General features: G+C 50.3%; 6 protein-coding genes across 6 annotated transcripts; 3 read left to right on the top strand and 3 right to left on the bottom strand.

The window, feature by feature from the left end:
* Positions 1-876: 876 nt before the first annotated feature.
* J4E84_009197 (uncharacterized protein) lies at positions 877-1,560 on the top strand (the record flags this gene model as incomplete). The annotated part of the gene is made up of 2 exons (XM_049391760.1): positions 877-1,334; positions 1,392-1,560. 2 exons carry the CDS (start codon positions 877-879, stop codon positions 1,558-1,560), a joined length of 627 nt encoding a protein of 208 aa, XP_049240625.1.
* Positions 1,561-1,870: 310 nt separating this feature from the next.
* Positions 1,871-2,553, bottom strand: J4E84_009198 (uncharacterized protein; the record flags this gene model as incomplete). The annotated part of the gene is made up of 2 exons (XM_049391761.1): positions 1,871-2,391; positions 2,445-2,553. The coding sequence occupies 2 exons, from the start codon at positions 2,551-2,553 to the stop codon at positions 1,871-1,873; spliced, it is 630 nt and encodes a 209-aa protein (XP_049240626.1).
* A 5,371-nt stretch (positions 2,554-7,924) lies between these two features.
* J4E84_009199 (uncharacterized protein) lies at positions 7,925-8,920 on the top strand (the record flags this gene model as incomplete). The annotated part of the gene is made up of 3 exons (XM_049391762.1): positions 7,925-8,202; positions 8,263-8,589; positions 8,641-8,920. The coding sequence occupies 3 exons, from the start codon at positions 7,925-7,927 to the stop codon at positions 8,918-8,920; spliced, it is 885 nt and encodes a 294-aa protein (XP_049240627.1).
* Positions 8,921-9,376: 456 nt separating this feature from the next.
* On the bottom strand, positions 9,377-11,231 carry J4E84_009200 (uncharacterized protein; the record flags this gene model as incomplete). Its single annotated transcript, XM_049391763.1, has 2 exons — positions 9,377-10,577; positions 10,624-11,231. The coding sequence occupies 2 exons, from the start codon at positions 11,229-11,231 to the stop codon at positions 9,377-9,379; spliced, it is 1,809 nt and encodes a 602-aa protein (XP_049240628.1).
* A 3,696-nt stretch (positions 11,232-14,927) lies between these two features.
* Positions 14,928-16,285, top strand: J4E84_009201 (uncharacterized protein; the record flags this gene model as incomplete). Its single annotated transcript, XM_049391764.1, has 7 exons — positions 14,928-15,155; positions 15,205-15,296; positions 15,643-15,769; positions 15,818-15,909; positions 15,956-16,045; positions 16,097-16,172; positions 16,235-16,285. 7 exons carry the CDS (start codon positions 14,928-14,930, stop codon positions 16,283-16,285), a joined length of 756 nt encoding a protein of 251 aa, XP_049240629.1.
* A 2,941-nt stretch (positions 16,286-19,226) lies between these two features.
* J4E84_009202 (uncharacterized protein) lies at positions 19,227-19,469 on the bottom strand (the record flags this gene model as incomplete). The annotated part of the gene is made up of 1 exon (XM_049391765.1): positions 19,227-19,469. A coding segment is annotated over one exon (243 nt), but the record flags the coding sequence as incomplete, so codon positions are not given.
* Between the last annotated feature and the right edge of the window lie 1,977 nt (positions 19,470-21,446).

Genomic DNA, 21,446 nt, shown 5'->3' on the forward strand with positions numbered 1-21,446 from the left:
GTACCTGTATGCGCTCAACCACCCGACGAAGAGGACAGTTCAGTTCATGCCATGTCTGGCGCAGATGAGCCGCTTCGCGTGCGAGAGGATCTGGTCGAATCCCTCATCGATCTCGAAACCTGATCATGCGACCAGCGACAACGGGTGGCTTTTGATGCTGGTGTTTGAGGTCGCTAATGCTACCGATGATCCAATCTCTCGTATTGATGACTGCCTCAGGCGCAAAGAGCATGGCGCGTTAGCGGAAACAACGCATACTCAGATCGCAAAAGTAAATGCAGATATTACGAGAGTAGGAACGACGAGCAAGTCTTATGACGATGTCCAATTCAACACCTCGAGTGATAGCGATGGCACACAGCCCGCTGACACCTTCATTGCATTATTCGAGTTTGAGCGCAGTGCTGACGGCCCAAGACATACCCAGTTTCCAAACAGCGAATGGCTTGCATCTCTCACCACCATCTTGACAACCGCCGGGCTACATATTCAATACATCAACACCTACAAGCTCCTAGCCTCGCTCGCCAAAAACCAGATCGCGTGCTGACAGCTTGACACGACGTCCGCCTACGCCAGGCTGGCCGCCTAAACTACGCGACACGCTTGCGGTATCGCGCGCCCCAGTTCCAGGCACCCGGCCCAATCGCGCACCACCTCCCCACCAGGGCGCGCGAATTTGAGTATAGAAAGATGCCAAATTTGGGATTCTGAGGTCTGTGGCTGACAGGGGTATGTATCCCGTTGTTCCTGAGGCGCAACCGGTGAAGCTGCCAGCCCCACGATAAAGAACGCTGCGAGGCCCGCATCGTGTGCTTACATCTGCTTCCTCTCATTTCTTGCTACCACGAAGGTAACGGCGTACCTTCCCCCAAGATGCCGTCCATGAACCTACCCACGAGCTTCGGGCCCTTCTCCGCCCTTCCTCGCGATGCTTCTCCCCGCTTGCGCATCATTCAAAACTGCCAGATGGGCATCGCAGTCCTAGCCGTAGTCGCCGCCTTCTTCACCCTCGTAATCCCATCGGAGCGCAAGTTCTTTACTTTGAGCCTCCTCTACACTCCCCTCTTGACCTCCATCACTACCGTCTACCTCGTCCGCCGAGAACAGAGGCGCGCCGTCGCTGGTACCCTCTCCAAGCAGAGGTACATCAAGTACCAGTGCTTCAAAATGGCAGCTGCGATTGGCATGTCAATCATAGGCTTCATTGGACATGTTGCCAGTACACCAGCAAAGGGAGATGCACACTTTGCTGGAGAGCGGGGACTGTGGATTAGCGGAGTCAAGATCAACACATGGCAGGGACTGTTGCTTTGGTTGAACTTCTTCAATTGGTAGGTCATCACTTTCCGATACCACAAGGGTCTGTACTGATCAGATTGCGTACTTAGGGTCTTCCTGTGGGCTAGCTTGTTCTACTCTTGCTGCATGACTGGTAGACAGCAGGGCTCCATTGCTCTCACTGGCGAGGAGGCACGCATTGGCATCAACCCTGAGGAGGCTGACGACGAGGCTGTTGCTCGCGCTCTTCAGGCTGAGGATCCCAACTGGCAGGGATAGACTGCTCTAATGGAATCCTATTCGAGTCGTTTTGTGGGCGACAAGAGATAGCGATGTCGTTCCCATATCGTTTCGCATGTTGGATGTAATCATCAGGATCAGTCGCTTTGCCATCTTCACTTCGGTAGCCTGCACTATGGCTCTGAATAGAATACGACGGGTTGAAGAGCTCAATCAGATTGCTGAAAGCTAGTACGGTATCGCAAACACGCTCCTTAAATCAGCTGTTAATGAATATGGATTCTACCTCTACGTGTCATTACTATCTACTCACCCCTCCCAATACCAAGTCACCACATCTACCTCACTCCTACAGCACCAAAGCAGCCCACCCAAGAACCCCAGCAACAATCACCGGCACCCCGACCGTCCCAGCAGCATCCGTAAACCCCGGCAGCTCCGAAGCACTCGACGTGGACGGAGTCGGTTCAATAATAGCGGTCGCCGTCGTCGTATCACTAGGAGCAGGAGCATACGGAGGCGCAGCACTGCTCTCCTCACCATCAGAAGCGACACTGCTCGGGGCGGGAATGAGATCCGTCGTCGTATCGCTCGATGGCTGTGGCGCAAGCCAAGTAGTGAGTTCTATGAGGCCGGTCTCACTAGTCGAAGGCGCTGACTGAGAAGGCATGGAGGAGCTCATATCGACGGTACCGGTTACACTAGCGAGGCTGGAAGGGATTTGCGTGATGACGGAGACGGTACGCGTGGTCGTGATTGTGGTAAGGGCCGTGGAGCACGAGTCGTCGGAGCTGATGTCGGTAGGCTCTACCGGCGGTGGCATTGCAGGGTACGACTCTATGTGCACTGAGTCGGGGACGGGAACGGAATCTGAGGTTGTCAGTCTTGGGATTTATATGACTGGATGGAAGGGGTGTGCATACACAGATCTGAATCCGATCTTTTCTTCTCGATGCGAGCTTCGCCCCGAATGCCTTCTGCGGCGGCAAAGCCGATGGCGATGAAAGCCACGAAAGACAGATGGTACTTCATATTGAGACGCAGTGGGTTTGTTGTATGGAACATTGGTGAAGTTGATCGATTGAGAAGTCACACGTTCAGGTGGGTGACGCTGGTTCTTATATTTGGATATCAAACAATCATTTGATTCGTCCTCTCGTGATACCTATGTGCCGCGTATTTCTTACCAGGCAACATCATGACACAGAGTACCAAGCGGGAAGACAATCTCTTTCAGTCAATAGTCTTCGGTTATCGGCTAGGTATACCACGCGCATGTTTCCCCTCGCGGCATGTTTGTTTCACAGCAGTAAATACCCATAGCGCTTGTACGAGCGAGTCTGACCAATGGATTTATTCATGATTGGCGGCCAAACGAAAGAACAGTTTAGATCAGGGGTATTGCGACACGTATGCGTTGTTGCACTTCATCCCAATAGTCTGTGTGAAATCTTCCTAAGGGCACACGGACAAGCAGCCGCCCGTGACACGTTTGGTGTGGTAATGTCGTAGAAGCAACCCCCCAATACTATCGGAACAGCCCTGGCCCGAATAGTGTGTCGTTCAATCAGTAACATGTCTGATCTCCGGTTCTTGTGCGGCATTACCCTCGCATCTGCAAACTCATGCGGAGGATTGATAAGTGTATGCGCCACTTTCTTATGCCGTTGGATATGGAAATCGTGCGCTCAAGCGACACGAAGACGCTGTGTGACATGAGAAGCCTGCATGCAGCCTCGTACCTCTTACATGACGATCAAGGGGCGTATGTAATGGCGATCTGCTGAGGTAATGCGATTTGCTTCAAATCAGCAGCGTCACTGGTCCCATTACGCATCCCTTTGGTAGGTCAATGGTCCCGGATCGCGTTGAGCTGGCTCGTTGCGATTCGTAGTCGGCAACAAGACATAGAACTAGCGTCAAGAGGATTGTACCCCAGGTCTGAGTAGTTGCTAGGTAATGAATGTAGCGATTCGCAAGAATTGTTCAACCAACTTCCGACATGTTTGCTCGATGAGGAAGATGTACTGCCGCCGGCATGGGGATGTTTGGTCCTCCATCCAGACTTCTGGTCCTGCTCGGCACCTTGCTCTCCTGACGACAGTTCTCTTGGTGGGTTCTCGTGTTGTTCTTCGCTTCAGAGCTGAGATTATTGCTGCCAATCATATCAGGCTCCTTCTCCGCCCTAGGTTTCCAAGACGGCAATTCATAATCAGGCACGGATGTGCTACCTGTAGAGGAATCTCCCGGTTTTCTCATACGGACATCTTCTTGTGAGAACGAGATATGGTCGCTGCCGAACAAACCGCGAATGAGCGAACGCCGTTGCTGTGGTACTTCCGCAAACATATCTGCATTGAACATGTCTTCACCGGGCGAAGACGAGAAAGTCAAGAGTCGTGAAGGGTCGTTACCAGGGTTCGGGCTGCCTAGGGCTATGGTCTTGATAAGGTGAGCCATTGACATTTCTATGTTGAGCTTGACCAGGTATGCAAGAGGATGGAACATAGCGTAGCTGTAAAAGTTAGTCGTGTTGAGCGAGGGTGTACTTGAACAAGCCAAACTCACACAAATCCATTGGGGATGCTCATTGCGCCAATGATCAAGACGTCCAAGAGGAGAGACACGACGATGATGCGCTTGTTGAAACGAACCAGGCGATTGTACTTGCTTAGGCCGTTCTTAACCAGATCCGCATTAACGACGCGGATGAAGTACCAATTGAGGTATGCATCGAGGAGAAGAAATAATACTTTCTCGGTGCGATCCCAAATAGCGTTAATTCGAACCCAACTGCGTCCATTAGTAGGCGTACTCGTGAAAAACGGATTGCAGGCGTACTTTGAGCTTATTTGCAGCCGCGCAGGTATCCAGATAATGAACACGCTGATATTGATCAAGGTCACATAGATCGCGGCGCCTGCGACGAGGCGCCGGCCTTTGACCCGATCCCCAAGGATGATACGAATGCGATTGATGATAATTTGAGGCAGTAACTGAATCTGAAAAACCCAGCAAAGCACTGCTGATGTCAGCCAAGTACAGATGCCAAGGCCACGGTATACTTGCGGACTGAGAAGAAGAAGTAAAAGCTAGGTTCTATAATCCTCAACAAATACAACAGGCAATCGATGGCGAGAGCTACCGAAGCCGCGATTTCCAGCCAAACCATCCAGATATAGACACTGGTCCTCGGGCGCCGACATGCTTTCGTCTGCCTAATGGCGATGAAGGCTGCGGTTATGGCGAAGAAGTTGGTCAACCCGAATGCTGCAGCCGCTACAGCTATGTCCGCGCGGGTCACACGTATAGGGCGATAGTTGTCGCGAACAAACGGACCCCAAGCACCGAAATCTTGGGGTGGAGCGATCTCTTCGCCCATGGGGATTCCTAGGAGGCATTCGTTGCGGATGGCGTGGGATGCATAGCGAGATATGAGGTAGAGCCTACCAAGGCTGTTAAGAAAATTTCGTTGTTTGAAGCGGCCCGTGGCTTGCACTATTGGGGGATCGCGGAGCCGATGGCGCTACCCCACAAAGTTCAGGATGTAAAGATCCGGTAACGACAAGAGGCCATCGACGCGCGTGCATGATAGGCGTTCCATCGGAATGACACCTGAGCTCTGCACATCACGATACACCTCGATGCGAACACTTCTTACAACGGAATTGGATCGCTTGAGATGCCTCGAGCAGAACAACGGTCTATAATGACGTCGATCGTGTCTTGGATGGCTGTCGGGATCTTGGGCCGCATATGCTGATTGGGCGAGTTGCGAATGAGATGTGATGGTGGCTTTGGTTTGCTTCTCCTCAACAGCAGCCAACGATGTCTTTGCTGCAAGATGAGTGCTGATCGCGATCGTTATGACCCTCTGGTCACCGCGTGGTTTAGGGTAGCGGATCTCGGTGGTTTTCAGTGGTAGTGCCTCCGGCCGAGCGCACTTGCCATATTTCTAGCTTCATCGTCATTACGTGAGAAAGACGTTGCCGTACATCACGGTATCGGAAAATTGTTAAGGCAGATAGCTCTGACTGCGATTTAGCTGGAAATAGGTAAATTCACGAAAAAAATGCCCGACGTAGTGCTGATGGAGTTGGCGGTGACTGATGTGAGGGGGTTGTGACGTATGAAGATCGGCGCCGCTCACTTAGCTCGTCTTACATAATCACCCAAATGGGCTGACAGGGCTCCGCTCAATTCCGTCGACAGATATCCCCACACTATACATAGATCTCGCTCAAACAATGGCGCAACGTAGCGCAGGAGATTTTCGACCCGGAAGACACGATGAGGACATCTGCTGATACGCTAGTACGACTTGGCACGCAAAATGAGAAGACGTCAACGGAAGCTACACCAGGCCGAGTACAAAAGATTCACTAACACACTGTCGATTTTGGTGATGGCTTCATGAACGAACTATTGAAAACTGGAGTTTGGATGCTTTCCCTTCCTGGACCCTGCTACATACATCAAGATCTCATCAGTGCTCTCATTACGTGGCTCGTTTGCTTCTGGATCATCGACACCTTCAAAACCTCCTCCATGTGCCCCGCTTGCTATATTCACCGAAACCTGAACCAACGGTCTCCGAAGGCGCGGTACATAATATGGCCCTGGATCATAGGCGAGTTATTGAACACATCCAACAAATCGCAAATCTGTTCCATAGTCGGACCCTCGGATAGCACATGGTACAAAATCTGATCCCGAATCTCAGCTGGTATGGATTCGAGGGTCAGACGCCGAACATGATCGCTCTGGCTTCCATGCTGGCTACTCTGGGAGTGTTGGCGTTCAAAAATCGGTTTAGAAGAACAGTGTATTTCCTGCGCCCTGAAGTCAACCCGAGGGAAGACTCCGCTTGATGCGACTCCTGACTGCAGGGCCTGGAGTTGAAGTGCTTGACCTAAGGAGAGAAATTGATCTACTGTAAGATCGCGAGCTGGGTAGGATAGCCTCAGGGTGTAGAACCGCGTCATTTCCATGAAGTCTGGTGGTGCTCGTACATCGTAAATGTATGGCCCTGGGCCCGGCCCCGGCTGTGTGACTAAGATACGAAGATGCGCCGCATGCCCATACTGTTTGACAGGCAATGGGCGAAAGCAAGTGTTCTTGACGATATGTTGGAGACGCGCGTTGTAGTATTTAGCCCATTCGTACTCGAAGTCGGAGGCAACCTTCTTGCACGACAGAAGGAGACCGACATATGGTGCGAGATTACCTGGGCCAGGTGCTTTCGGAGCGGCGGCAAGAACGTATTTGTAGACCTTGACTTGGAGCTCGGCGGGAAGAGTCAAGAAGCCATCGGGCTGGGTTGCGGCGGCCATAGTGAGTTTGCGAAAGGTAGTGAGTTTGCGAAAGGTACGCGGTATGTGTTGAAGGGTTTGTTGTAGGTTGATAGGACGATCTTCTGTGTTATGCAGTCAATAGAGCACGGAATATATATGCGAAGTGGTAGCCATAGGCAGCCGTGTATGCACCCGCATATTCACTACGTGCATAACGCAATAGCGATGCGGCTACTTCCTTATACCCATCTTTCTTTCGGATCTACAGTCTTCTTAACGCATTAACGATTCCGTCATACATTCTTCATAGAGCTCACAGGCATTAATACCACTCACTGTGGTACTTGTCTAAAGCTTCCCAAGTCAATTGGGGTAGAGTATCGTTAGAAAACAGAATTGACGACAGTAGTGACAGTTCTAATGGAAATGAATAGACAGCTAAGGAGTTGACAAAGAGCCCGAGAGACACGAAAGATGGATCGGATAACATATTCCTCTCGAACTAGAAGTATTGTAGACCATGGTTGAGTATGGGAACGACCATTCCGACGAACAACCCTGGTAAACCACCGTTATCGATTTACTAACCCGACCAATATGCACACTCAAAGTCCCTCACGTGAAGACTTGAAGCCCGCGCGCGAATCCTGAAAGAAGCATCTCAGACAAAAAGACTCGGACAGCATACCGAGGGCCTACAACCCGGATCGGCATCCGTAGAAAAGAGTGGGGAAAGCTTATGCACCACTTGCTATCGAACTTCTAGACTCGTATAGCGTGATCCTAGCTACCCGCAGCACGGGACCAAGCGAACGCAGGATACACCAGTAGGATTGGCTTAATCTTCGCCCATCTAGGAAGCGGAGAAAGAGTGAAAGGATAACGGGTTTCCCAAGTTGCGATTTCGTGGTTGAGCCGCTGTTGCACCGCGCTCTCACTGGTCGGCATATGAGCTAGATAGCGGGCCAGCAATTTCACTTTCTAGTTCGCCACCGATGCTTAGGACACACTAATATCTCTTACCTGAGTTGCGATAGAGCTTCCAACTCCACAACCCTTGGTATCATACTCAGTGTTGTTCATTCTCGAATTCATTCCGCCGACGTGCAATGGCGCCACAGACGTCAATACCTTTAGCTGCGAACGTACTCGGGACCATTGGAACAGTATTCTGGTGCGTCCAATTACTACCGCAAATATACCGGAACTGGAGAACCAAGAAAACAGATGGACTGCCTGAGTCCATGATGCTGCTATGGTCAATTAGTGGGGTGCCCTTCGGAGTGTACGCCATCGCGCAGCAATTCAACATTCCGCTTATCGTCCAGCCGCAGTGCTTCTGTGTGTTGTGCGGTGTTAGTTGGGCGCAGTGTCTTATTTACAGCCGGTGAGTCCATCGAGATGAAACGACATTGCCTGGCAAGATCGGACGGCTAACCAGGATTAGGAAATGGCGAACCTGGACTGCATCCCTTCTGCTCTTCGCTCTTCTCGTCTTATTCGCAGGGGTAGAAGTTGGTCTTGTTTATGCTATCCGACAGCCATACGCCGACGGGTTGGAGTGGCCAGTCCTATTGATCGGCATCGTCGCCTTTCTCACTCTCATCTCAGGCTACATACCTATCCCATTTGAGCTACTCAAGAGACGGGGCCGTGTCGTAGGTATAGACTTCATCTTCTTGGCCATCGATTGGAACGGCGCGTTCTTCTCGCTGATGGCTCTCGTAGCCCAGAACGAGTTTGACGTGCTCTTCGGGACCATGTACGCATTATGGTATGTATTGTGGTAATCATGTTATCAGTGAATAAGACTAACGATGCTTAGCTGTGCCATCGAGATGAGTATGGTCGTCTCACACTGGGTCTGGCTGTTCCGAACTCGTGGGATCCGTAAACGCGCGAAAGAAGCTGGCGTGAAGTTCGATGAGTTCGAGGAAGCAATAACCTGGCAGGCTAAGGGTATTGATGTCGAGAAGAAGATCTTGCGCTTCTTCTCGAGAAAGAGCAGGCTCGAAGAGAGTACACACACACATGGAAATGATATGGACACCCCTGTCAACCCGGAGGAGATAACACCAAAGACAGTCCCGAATGCGGTTGTATAATAACACGATGGCGATAAGACAAACTTATCTTTGTCTCTTAGAGGTATTGGTTGGACCTGGTGGATACAGTCCCGTTATTTCGCGTGTGGGCGAAATGCTTTCGGCGCAAACCTCGCTAGGCCGCTGGGTCGGCGAGATGTTCTTTGGTGGCGTCCGCAGTATGAAGGCACATGCGCTCTTCGTCATAAGATTGCTCGTGCTATCCCACCAGCGGTCGCGTCATTGTATTGGTATAAAAATAACGAGGATTTTAGTGTTCGTGGTGTCTCGAGAGGAAGTCGCGCAACAACGGCAACAGCAAGGCAAATTCGATTATGTAAGAGCCAGCACAGATCACAAGGCTTGGGATCGCCATCCGTCACCAACATCTTCACGAGAGCAACACATAATCAATTTATGAACATTAAGATATCATTATGCCGTATCGTCTGTATTACTAAGAAACACAAGCGACGCTCAAGCACCTCCGGCGCTGCGCGCACTCTGCCTGCGGTGCATCGCGTACCTGTTCTCGCCACCCGGAACACCGCGCACCACACTACCCCTGCGAGAGTTGGGCATCGAGCCGCCCTGCTGCGCGAACGAGTTTGCGCGAGAACCGTACATGCCTGGAAGGCTGCTGACGCGACGGCCACCAGTCTCGTCACGAGCAGCACTAAGTTGCTGTGCGAAGGGACTGCGCTTCCTGAGTTCAGGACCCTTCCAGTAGATGACGTAGACCGAAACTACGAGAAGAAGAGATATAGCGAAGAGGATCGTGGACGCGTACGCGAGATGGTTTTCTCCGCCAATATTGGAGAAGAAAGGCGTGGCGGGGAGTGTAAGAACACCAGCGAGGAAGTCACGAGCCCAACCGTTGCCACCAGTCGCGGAAGCTGAGTAAGGACCGTACGCGCAGATCATGTAGTCGATGGTTGCCATGTAAATGGCGTAGTTGGCGATACCAATGATTGCTGATCCAATCAGAGATCCAATCCAGTGGATTGGTGGGCCAGTGCTTGTCCAAGCGAAGATGATAAGACCGATGGGAAGGCATGGCGCGGTGTACAGCAACCACCAAAGACGCGCCTCGTATTGAGACCTCTCATCATCGGGGTGGTCGCGACGGAGGCGCTCGTTCCGCTTGATAGCTGGGAAGAACGAGAACCATGCGATGAAGTAGCCAATACCGATAGCGATGAAGGTCAGTCCAATAGCGTAGGCGGAGAAGTTCCATTGCTCGTATACGAGTGCGTATGACTGCAGAAACATGAAGATGATAGCATCGGAGAAACCGGATAGCAGGGAGAGAACGAGCACGATGGGTTCCGTGACGAACATGCGGAAGGGACGGACCCAGGTAACGAGAATCTCGTGGACACTGAAACGTTCCTTGAACGTCTTGAGCTCGTTGGGTCCCCAGATGTTGTTGGGCTTGCCGTTCTTCTCGCCTTCTGTGCGGCGCTTCTTAGCGATCCGGTCCATGAGGACGGTGGTACGGGTTTCGGGGACGAAGATGGCGTGGGCGATTTGGACGGCTCCACCGAAGATCAACTGAATCCAGATGTTCCACCTCCAGGCGAGGAATTGTTCGACGAAGCCACCCACGATGGGTCCGAGGACCGATCCGCCGACCGAGGAGAAGACGATGAATGCGACGGCGTATTGTTGGTTGTCACTAACACTGTTAGTATGAAACTCGAATGAAGGCGCGAAGTACTTACGGTTCCCACATGTCCGCGACCATGGCGAGAGTGACTGAACCACCTGCAGTAGAGAGACCGCCGAGTGCACGGAATCCAAGGATGGTACCGAAGTTGGGCGCAATGCCCACGGGAATTTGCCAGATGTTGACAAAGAAGAGACTGAGCTGGAGGATGGGCCATCGTCCTAGCTCTTCACTCCAGGGAGCCCAAAGCTCACAGCCGAACGCGTACGTGATGAGGAAGATGGCTGCACCCAGACGCGCTGCCTGCTTGCTGACGCCGAACTCCTCAGAGATACCCCCGACGGCGTTGCTGTACAGCGAGGTGTTAAAGTTCATGCTGACCTGCACCATGAAGACGATGCTGAGAATGGTCCATTTCTTCCATGTTGGAAAGCAAAACCCGAGCTCGTCGTAGCAGTCTTCCTCGGTGATTTCGTAGCGATCGTAGGTGCCGTACTTCTCATAGTGTTCTTTATCGGCAGCGGTGATGGCGTGATCGGCCGGGTTCTCAGTGTGATGAAGGTCACCGTCGGAAGCGCTCTTCTTCTCAGCGTCACCAGCTTCGTTCTTGTTGACGGTGTCCATGTCGTGGATTTCGGGCTTACGCTCTGCTGCAGACGCCATATTGTCGACAGCAATGCGCTTGGGCGGGTTGTTGGTTGGAAGTAGTCAACCCGGGAACCAGTTGCGGGGACTGGGTGGAAGAATCTGGGGTAAGGTGAGAAAACCCAGACGTCACGCAGGCGGAAGAAGCAACTTATAAGACGCGCAGTGAATCCAGAGGCGCGGGTGCACGCTCCAAAGAGCCCAATGCACACTGTGCGCATCACAAGGCACGCGCTCGAATCCTCGAAACGTCATATTACAGCTTCCACGGCTGACAGGGCTTGAGCGCTATGGCGCGTTGGTGCTAGAGGCCGTTGGACACTGTCCCCGGGACCTCTCAGACCAGGCGATGTAGCATTAAATATGGGTCGAAACTTAAGTGCGCGTCGACCGAAGCGAAGGTAGTATTGGCTTTGGACAGACGCGCGGGACGCCTTGCCATCTCCTCACTGTCGGGTGTACACCGAGTAATTAGTAGAAGGTGGGCTACGTCATCCTTGACTGCATTGCAAGTCTTATCTTCGCACGATCCCCACACCACAGATGGTTTCGCAACACCTGATCTTGGCTTTTAAGCCTCCAACACAAGGCCCCCGCCCGCCCTCTAAGCATCGAAAGAAGGCAGACCAAGCTGCGCCGATCGTCCGCGCCAAGCTGCGCCACGCGTCTTAGCCTTGTTTATCGAAGTTAAGAATGCGACCCGTGACGTCAGCTCGGCTACCGTCTCGAACGCCTGGCGCCTCGCCCCCATGGCACACCGGCTGCTGGTGCACGATTCACTCCTCCGCGGAATCTCCACTATCGATTTCTCGATCCACCTCCGACCTGCCCCGACATTTGCACGTGGGGCCTGCAACTTGCTGACTTCCAGACGGTCTGCCACGCGAAAACACGTTATAGTGGCGGTCGGCTTTCCGTTTTTGGATGCTCCGACAGCTCCGAACGGCCCACGCGTGCTTCGAGACGCGTTGTGGGTAGCATGAGGCTCAAAATTTGCATATAGACACGCCTAGTAGCGTATATGAGGAGCGAGAAATTTTTACGGCCCGATAGTTCGAGATGGCAAAGTCGGTGTCCGACTGAGCTTCTCGGTGCATGCGCTGGACCCATCGGAGGTGGAGTGGGGTGATATCCGTAGCCTGTTGAGTAAACACATTACCGGATCGTTCAGCTCTTGATAATTTGCCGATGCACCTGATCTCGAACTCATGGTTGAGTTGGTACCGAAGACACTGTACGGAAGCGAACAAACCGAGCCGGCTCTACCGCGAATTGGGCATTTGATAGCATTACTGATCCTGATCAAGCTCATGTCGCGCCCGTGAGACTCCAAACGATCTAGTTTGCATGGATCACTGCATTTTCCGACTACCGGCATGCGACCCTTTGAAACTACCGAGTCGCGACCGAACTAGTTCCCTGAAATGTCATTATACACTCTCAGCCAGGTCGCAAATCCTGTTCACTATCCATTCTAGGTCAGGTCCATCATGCTTGTGAAATTCCTCCAGATCCGGTGATCTGCCGCCGGCTGGTCTGTCGCCCAATCTGGATCGTTTTCCAGTTGTTGAAGATATTCTTGTTCCATTCTTTTTCTCTTTTCCCCGCCTTCTTCGTTCCAATCTTTCAAGATCTTTGTGTAGTCCTCCCTCAATTCCTGTCTCTTCATCATCAGAACATTGTGTCTGTCCTCGAATTCCCCTCGCAGTTCTGTAGGCAGTATATCAAAGAGATCATCCCCAGCTCGAGCGTAGCCATGTGACGTAGTCGCTGCATGTATCGTCCATTCGCCAGCCTTTGTAAATCTCACTGTGCATTCGGGCTTAGGGCATTCGAAAGCATTGCTTTTCCCATCATCGAAGTGGTGTCGGTCCAAGGCTTCTATGACGAGAGGCCAGAACGCGCGTTCTTGAAAGATGATCCTATCCAAAATAAAGCTATCTTTCTCAAACTGCCCGACTATACCGCGAAATAGCCGTCCAGGCACTAGTACTGTGTTGTTACGCGTTGTCGCATCAAGATATTCCCAGCCTCCATCTCCAAGAGGCCGAAAGTATGCATTTCTCCACTGCGGCTTCTCCCTATAGTTGTACAAGTCGGTTTTCCAATTTTCACCTTTCTCTCGCGTCTGCATGATGACTGCCTCAGCGACGATGTCTTTTGGAGAAGCTCGTAACAATACTTCCAGGCATAGTGGCACCTTCTCGACTTCCTCCATGACGTCGCAGAGCATCAAATTCTGATTGAACACTACCCTCTTAGCTGCCGGGCATCTCTTCTTCAATGTAGACCAGAATCCAGCCACAATCTCTTGTTGCACGTCTTCTAGGCGGAATGATGCCTTTGCTTCTCGTTTCGGCCAAAGCCAGTAGTGCAGGCAGCTGTACTCAATCTCTACGTTTTGTACGTAGGCAAGGAACGCAAGGTCGACGCAAGTATGACCAGAATAGCCGCCTCTACTAATCCAACAACTAGACAGGAGGAAAGAGGCATCGGGATGTCCCCAAAATAGCTTTGATGACTCGATGCGTAGCATGGATGACGTTCGCATGAGCTGCCACAGGGTTGGTATCGAACAACATGAGAGGATACGGAGCTGAAGTTCGGTGGGAAGCCTTTGGAATGAAGAAAACCCGGTAGGCGATGGTTGCGATGTATTGTTGCCGTCACGGTGCCTTACGTACGCAGGGAAGAAGACGCGTTTTTCGCCACCCCAGTTCATTCCTAGATCCCAATTGAGTGGCTGCGTCCATGGAGGTCGAGGGAGTAGGTTAAGCAGATTGCCAACACTTGATTGATGCATTGTGGCAGGTCTAGGGCGAAGGCTACGAGGCTCGGGGTCCTCTGGTGGTAGTCGCTGCCTAACTGTGGGCGATAGCGGGGGCCAATGAGAGTTCAGAGGCCTTAGCGCCGATCACCCGCGGGGTTGTCGTATGAGCACCCGCTGCCATGCTCTGAACTTCAACATTGACCAGACGCACTCTCTATACTCGGACTACCTAAGAATCGCCACAACTGATGGTTGATGCGCCAGGTGTCGTTTCTCCAAACGTCTTCATGGAGCACACATTTGGGTAGGTCACCACCAGGTGTCGCGTCTTCGTACGACTTCGGATTTGAGGTGAAGGCAGGGCTGCATACAGACGGGCCGTCCAGGTGATGATGAATCAATATGCGACTCGGTTTACGAGAGAAACACGCTTGTAGGATGCAGTTTAGATTCCTTCAGCTTCGCCATAGTAGGCCAAAGGGAAGAAAAGCTGGGTGTCACGAACATCTGAGGGAGTACCTGGGAGGGCTAGCGGAGGCTTGCCTCAGCGTTTCCTAACCTCAAATGAGTACATTGATTTAGTGCCCTATATCATGAGCCTCTACAACAATCACTGATAAGTGAAAGCGAAAGGCCAACATGTGTTATTAACCAGCTCTCTCGCGGCGTCGTTTGCGCGAAAGCACGTGCAATCGACTGACTTCTCATACGTGACACAGAAGTCGGACATAGGCCTCGGCTTCACTAAAGATCGGAATGTTGGCAAACGGGCACTCACTTGCTGGCTCTGGAATTAGCCTGCCTTTACTTACTCTTCCCAACACATAAGCCTGCCCTCCCGCTGCAATCCTTACCTCTTACTTCTTCCTCCACCAACAAGTCAAATCAACTCCTTCCCAATTCGACTCATCACTTCGTCCCCCTACAGTAATCTCTCGCCCGCTATGCGTCTCCTCATCCTCTTTCTGACGCTGCTTTCGGTTGCAGCAGGCTTCACTTTGCAAAAGACCGATGGCACCGTGATCGAGGTCGGCGATGAGCCTATGGTCATCGACGGCAGCGACGTGATCATGCCTCAGGATATCTTCGCTAGCGCGTCCCGCGTCAAGCTCGACGGCATCTCCGAGGCTACCGACGTCAGCACTGCAGACATTAACCCTTTTCCGGCTGCTGTACGTGCACACCACTACCTCTTACTTATCTTCTCTAACTGCCCTCTAGGTACACCTCTACGAAGGACCTTACAAGCAAGGCAGGCGAGCTAAAGCCTACCTATGCGCTACAGGAATGAATGGTTGCCTCGCAGACGGCGCGTGAGTGCACCGAGTCTGTCCACTTCACCATGACTAACATATTCAAGCTCTGAGCCATGGGCTTCTTCGCTCACTCTACAAACATGCCCCCACGGCTCACCAACTGGGAACAAGACATTCGCATGTTTCTTCTTCTCGTAGGTCTTATCCAGCAAGCTCATCTGCGGTACGAGAGTAACGTTAGCTAGCACACCGACCTGCGACTATACTTCTAGGTTTCTTTTGACGCGCACGTCTATCGACGATCTCACAAAGTCGACGCCGAGATTCGATGTGAGTACCAATAAGTCTGGACGTCGTGAAAGAAGCGTTCCTTTACTGACCATGATGAACAGGAGACGATTAGGTCCATGCAGTGCTTCCAGGATAAGGATGCTCACGTCGCTGGAGTCGATGCTCGTTCTGAGCGCCACTCCGACACCAGCACCGCAGACATCGGTACCGCAGACACCAGCGCCGAAGATCCGCACTTGGTATGGCGCATCGTCGTCCTATTGATCAATTCGCTGATAGCTATTTAGCTTGCCCTATTTGAACAACCCGATTACCAAGGTAGCAGAAGTGTCGCCTACTCCTGCCACCAGGGCGATAGTGGCTGTAGGGTAATCAGGGAGTAAGCGCACCAGACTCCACCATGTACATTTGCTGATACATTGTAGGGACAACCCTTGGGCTTCCTCGGTCATTTTAACTCCGTGTCCCGACGGCTATAACAATAGGGACAGGCCTTTTACCTGCAAATTATACGAGTAGGTCTCATCAAGCAGGCTCACAAGTGATACAAGGCTGACCCAAGCTAGGAATTCCAAATGCCAAGGTAACCCGTCGTACTCGGCCCGCGAATCCATTGCAAATCTTGCTACTATCGGATTGGATGTGAGTGCACTAGATATTTAGCCCCTTTTGACAAGGACATATAAACTAACGGCAATGGACAGAACAAGATCAAGTCTGTCGACTGCTACTTCGACACGCTGCACGGCGAGTAGGTGGCGTATCGAGCTTAGTCTTTCTCAGCCTTAGCCCCCCAGGCGTTCTTTCATATGACTGTCAAATCGACACGGGCATGCACTGCAGAGTGTGTAAGCACTCGCCACTAGGAAAGATGAAATGAGATTCCTAGTGATACATAATTTGTCTTCAAGCTCAGACCCTAAACATCGTATTACTCGCAATCAAGGGCCTACACACTGGTGGGTACTGAATCGCGCCGACAAAAGAGAGGTATCTTATTGTACCTCGCCTTCACCTTCACCCAGCTTCGCGTCGACCTCAATAACTCACATCTGCGTTGGTTGTATTGTGACGCACATCAATGTATACCCCAGCGCTCACTATTACACCCACCCACTGCTCTTGTGAAGTAATAATTGCATGCAGCAAAAGACCCGCTGATAATTGCTTGACCGCGCCATGTCTGTACATCTTCTCTCATACCTGCGGCTCCAACACCCACATCAGACCACACTCATCACTGATACCGATATCGAGTTTTTTGAAAGCTGTTGATCCGTGCAGCGCCAGAAAGTCGCATGAAAAGTCCTGGATAAACTCCTTCAAGCCCCCGACTCCCGCACGACGACCCTCGAATACGTAGAATCGAACCTTGGTCAAATGACCACAGTCGGCTAAGCCATGTAGACGCAGGCGCTCGAAGATCTCAGTACCGGTGCTAGGTCTACCTTCCAATTTGGCTTCATCCCATTTGTAAAGATCTCCTGGTAGTATGAGGAACATGACTGTCTTTAGGGCGGTGCACACCTTGATCAAAGGTACAGCTTTGCTAAAATCACAGAAGTTTCCGTAACAGGCAATTTCAACATGCTTCAACCACCCTAGTCCCTCATTGGCTTGTCCGAACTGTGATAGGAAAGCTTCAAGAACTGGTGAGTCACTTTCGTCCTAGGAGATTGTTTGGTATCGCAGGTAGAGTCGTGAAGCGATGATGCGCTCGAGCTTGTTGGTGAAACAAATCGCTGGGAAAGAGTTCTGAAGTGCGCTATTGGCAAAGTTTCTAGAGTGAACGTAGAGTTTGTACTTAAAATGGCCGCCAGCGAACAGGGCGTGCTTGTATATAAGCTCCTTGACTTCGAGGGGAAGAGCGACGAAGTTGAACGGCTTGTCACCTGGAGTAGCTTGGCAGACAGCAGCGGAGCTGGAGAGCGACATGTTGACGGCAAAGCCTGTGGTATCGGATTGTGCGAAAATGTGTTGGAGTAGGCGCCGTCCAGCTCGACGGGTTTCGTGAGTAGGTAGGCGTTGAAGTGGGACCCGGGCTGCCTAAAAGCTAGATGATAGCGAGAGAAAGTCGTAACACGAAAACTCTCGAGCGCTAGTCGTGACCCGGAGGTGGAAGAGCGCAACCAGGGACTTGGCTGGAGGCACTGCAGTCTGCCGTGCAATAACCGCGAGCTGCGATGATGGCGGTGTTGGAAGACGCGGAGACTCAGAATATGTTGACACTCACTGAGTCGGAGTGTTTGCTGAGTGGTGTGGCCCAGGCTTGGAAGGTGCTGCCCAGAGGGAGAGCAGCCCCAGATCACGTGAAGACGCGTTTACTCTCTTAGTCTCTTGGCGTCCGCCATGGTCCCACAGCCATGTCCGGCTTTGCATCAATATGATCGCTCCTCATACAATCTGCCTAGTTTTCTGTTGATTCATCCGGAAATGCCAATGCCGTTCCCCAAGCCCTCCTACCCTACACAGGCATTTCACACAGAAGCACAGACTGCCGCACCCAGATATACACAGGCACACCAGCTTTCTTGAACGTACCCCAGGCTTTGTGATTGATGTTCACGTGGGCCTCAGACAAGAGGAAAAGATCGAGACGCGAGAAGCTGCCGTACTTGAGCCGGTGTTGAAGGGTATGTTCGACCGAGGTTGGAGAAACTGCTCTGGTGCACAGCAGACTAAGCTTTTCCAGACTTGGAGGTAGTTTATCCTCCAAAGTATCTGTAGATGGTCGAAAGGGCAAAATAAGCTCTCGTAGGCGGGTGAACATGCTGAAGTCCGATATCAACCCATCAGGATTAACTGGAAACCGACAGTGTAGGAGTTCGCTATGGTCGATGGGTTTTACGGATAGCGTCTCTAAAGCTGATTTAGACACATGTAGACGTTCCAATATCTGAGCAAGAGAACGGATAGGGCCGTATCGGAAGGGACCTTCAATACTGCTGACGGCCAGTGTCCGGAAGCGTAAATTGATGTTTTGTACTTCTAACATGGCACCACCATCAAGGTGATATATTTGAGGCGTAGCCCAACACGGATCTTTTCTTCGCCACAGGGAAATGCAAGCAGATAAATGGTGTAAGCGTACTTGGGACGGAACGTTATGTTGGGGGACATCGGCGAGCTCACCAGCTCTCAAGGTCCTCAGGTTGGGTAACAGATGAGTGCTATTGATCAAGAGTCCGCACTTGACATGTAGCTCGCTCAACAATGGGAAACGCACCGAGCCTGTGCGCCACGGCGTGGAAGCAAAGAGCCTTTGCGAAAACTTTGGATCTCTCTCATCTGTAGGCAGGTATATTCCTTCATGTAGCTTGGTGTAGCATGCAAGCTCCAATCGCCCTAGATTAGGCAGGATTCGGAGTAATCCACCGTAGAGAGCTGCAGAGCGCCATTGCACAATATGCGAAAACCAATACCGCTCGGAGTCATGATTGCCCATGACTTTTTTGAGGCGGAAGACGAGTTGCTCATACACGTCCTTGTATTCCAAACAATAAGGGCTGTCGACAATCCTATCGACCTCAATATAACGGGCATTGCGAGTCGTGTCCCAATCGATACGTTTGGCTTCGGCCTCGCCTGCTGTCGAACCGATGTCAAAAGGCATAGTACAGTTCACGACAGCGAGCGATATCGAGTGTATGCTTTTGAGGAGCTCAGGGCGGGCGAACAATGTGCGTAGCAGCATCATTAGCCGATGCCCCTCATTGGTTGTTCGATCGTCGGTGCGGAGTAGAGATGCTCGCGTGCGACCTTGGCTTGGACTTTGCCGATGCGCGCATAGGAGGCGAGATCTTTGGAGGAGAGATGTGACGCGATTTGGAGCTCGAGCTCAGTAGGAAGGTCGGCAAAGCGAGCCATGCTGAGAGCGTAGGTGCAAGTGCGGTCGCGCGGGAGTAGGATAGCCAGTATGTCGACGTCGAGATCATAACACTAAGAGTGGAGGCGCGTGGACGGGTAATGTGAGACTAGGCTGAGTAACACGTTAGCTCTTCTGCTGGTGTCTCGACGGCCATATCACAGCCACGCGCTGTCCGATCAGTTTGTTACCACCGTATTTGTCTCTCAGTTGGCAACCCTCCTAATGTTTGCATACAGAGGACCGCGCGCCTACTCGATCTATGCAAGGTTTGAAGACAAGCGAAAGGGCTTACGGATGAACTGTATGTCCGGTGTCAAAGGCTGTGGCCTTGGATTACTGGCAATGCGATAGCCGTCGTTTCAACCCTTACGAGCCTGTAGCAGACAAACGTGGTACAGCTTTGCCCAGGTGGCTTGCACTAACTCATGCTCGAGGATCGGAAATTAGTGTACGCGGAAGAAAAGGACGCGATCACAGTGTGGATCGTACGAAGGCAAGAGACGTGACGAGAAATGACGTTGAAGTGGAGCGAAGACGCGTGCCCAGGACGCAGGCCATCTAACTAAGGGCGCGCTAAGACATAGCATGCTAAGGCATCTGTGCGCAGTTAATGCGCACGCTAAGGTAGCGCCTTAGCAGATTAATTACAGATTATTTTAGAAACAATCCTACCTAAACAATAATAACACAACTCTACTAAACCTCTCTACTAAACTACGCTACCTATAATAGCCTACTAAATCTAGAGTGTACTCTAAGAAAACGTATAAACTATTTCTAGATTAATCTACAAATAATTCTAATAAATTTAGCCTGCTTACAAGCAATTTCTCTAGCTTAACTAACACCTATTTAGGTGCCTACCTTTTTCTACTAACGCGCAGAGTAAACCTATTGTCTATATAGGTTAGCTATACTACTATATTAGGATCTAAGGCAGAATTCTTTATAGAGTATAAATTGTTTCTAGATTATTTCTTAATTGTTTCTAATATTTCTTCTAGTAAAAGTACATAAGTTGCGCTGCGCTTAGAAACTATCTGCGCTAAGCTTACTAGCTAAGAATAGCGTTTGCTAGGCAAGTTAGAAATTCTACTAACGCCTAGATCTAAGCTAAGATGCGTAAGTTTATTTAAATTATTTCTTAATTAATTCTTAATTAATTCTACCTAGGTTTCTATGTTTAGATTATAGCTACTTACAACGCTATTACTAGCCTTCCCGCTATTCTCTCTGCTAACTCTTCTGCTCTTCCCGCTAACTCTACGCCTATACAGGCTCCCGCCTAGTAGAGATCTAATAACAAATCTAAGTTAGATTATTTATTAAATAATTTAGACTATAAGTTAGATTAATTAGCAAATAATTTAGACTATAACAATTTTAAGAACTTTGCTGCTGCACTAGATAATAAGGAAGAGAAGAAAGACTAGAAAGACTAGAAACACCCTCTCTAGGACATTGTCTAGGTTAATAATTTAGAGAGAGAATAGGTAAATTATTTCTTAAACGTTTTTAAATTGTTTCTAACTTTTACAGCTTAACTTTACTACTATAACTAACATAGTTAGAGACTACTATAATAATTAGCCTAAAGATAAGCTCTTCTGCTAGGCGTGCAACATTAATAGCCTAGATATAGACTATGTTTAAGGTAAGTTTTATTTAGATTATTTCTAGAACAATTTAGGATTATTTCTAATAGATTTAGATTATACCTTCTTCTAGAATAAAGAGAACAAGTGCAAATCTTGCTAGTTCTTCTTGTACTTTTCTTCTAAGCGTTTACCTACTTCCTCTAAGAGTAGTAGTTCTAGTAGATAGTTAGGTACTATTTCTAAGTAAATTATTTCTAGAATAGTTTAGAATTAATTTAGTATAAAAAGATGTATAGTACAAATAAAACAAATAAATATTCTATAACTCTCTCTCTACTATATACTTTGCAAATAAGTACTATTATTATATTATTAATAAGAATAATATACTATATCTTACTTAGTAGAATATACTAAGTAAAATATAGTTAATTATAAAGTATTTTTTAT

The sequence above is a fragment of the Alternaria hordeiaustralica genome, assembly GCF_023758085.1.
Source record: "Alternaria hordeiaustralica strain BMP 2776 chromosome Unknown scaffold_26, whole genome shotgun sequence".
Taxonomy (NCBI): Eukaryota; Fungi; Ascomycota; class Dothideomycetes; order Pleosporales; family Pleosporaceae; genus Alternaria; species Alternaria hordeiaustralica.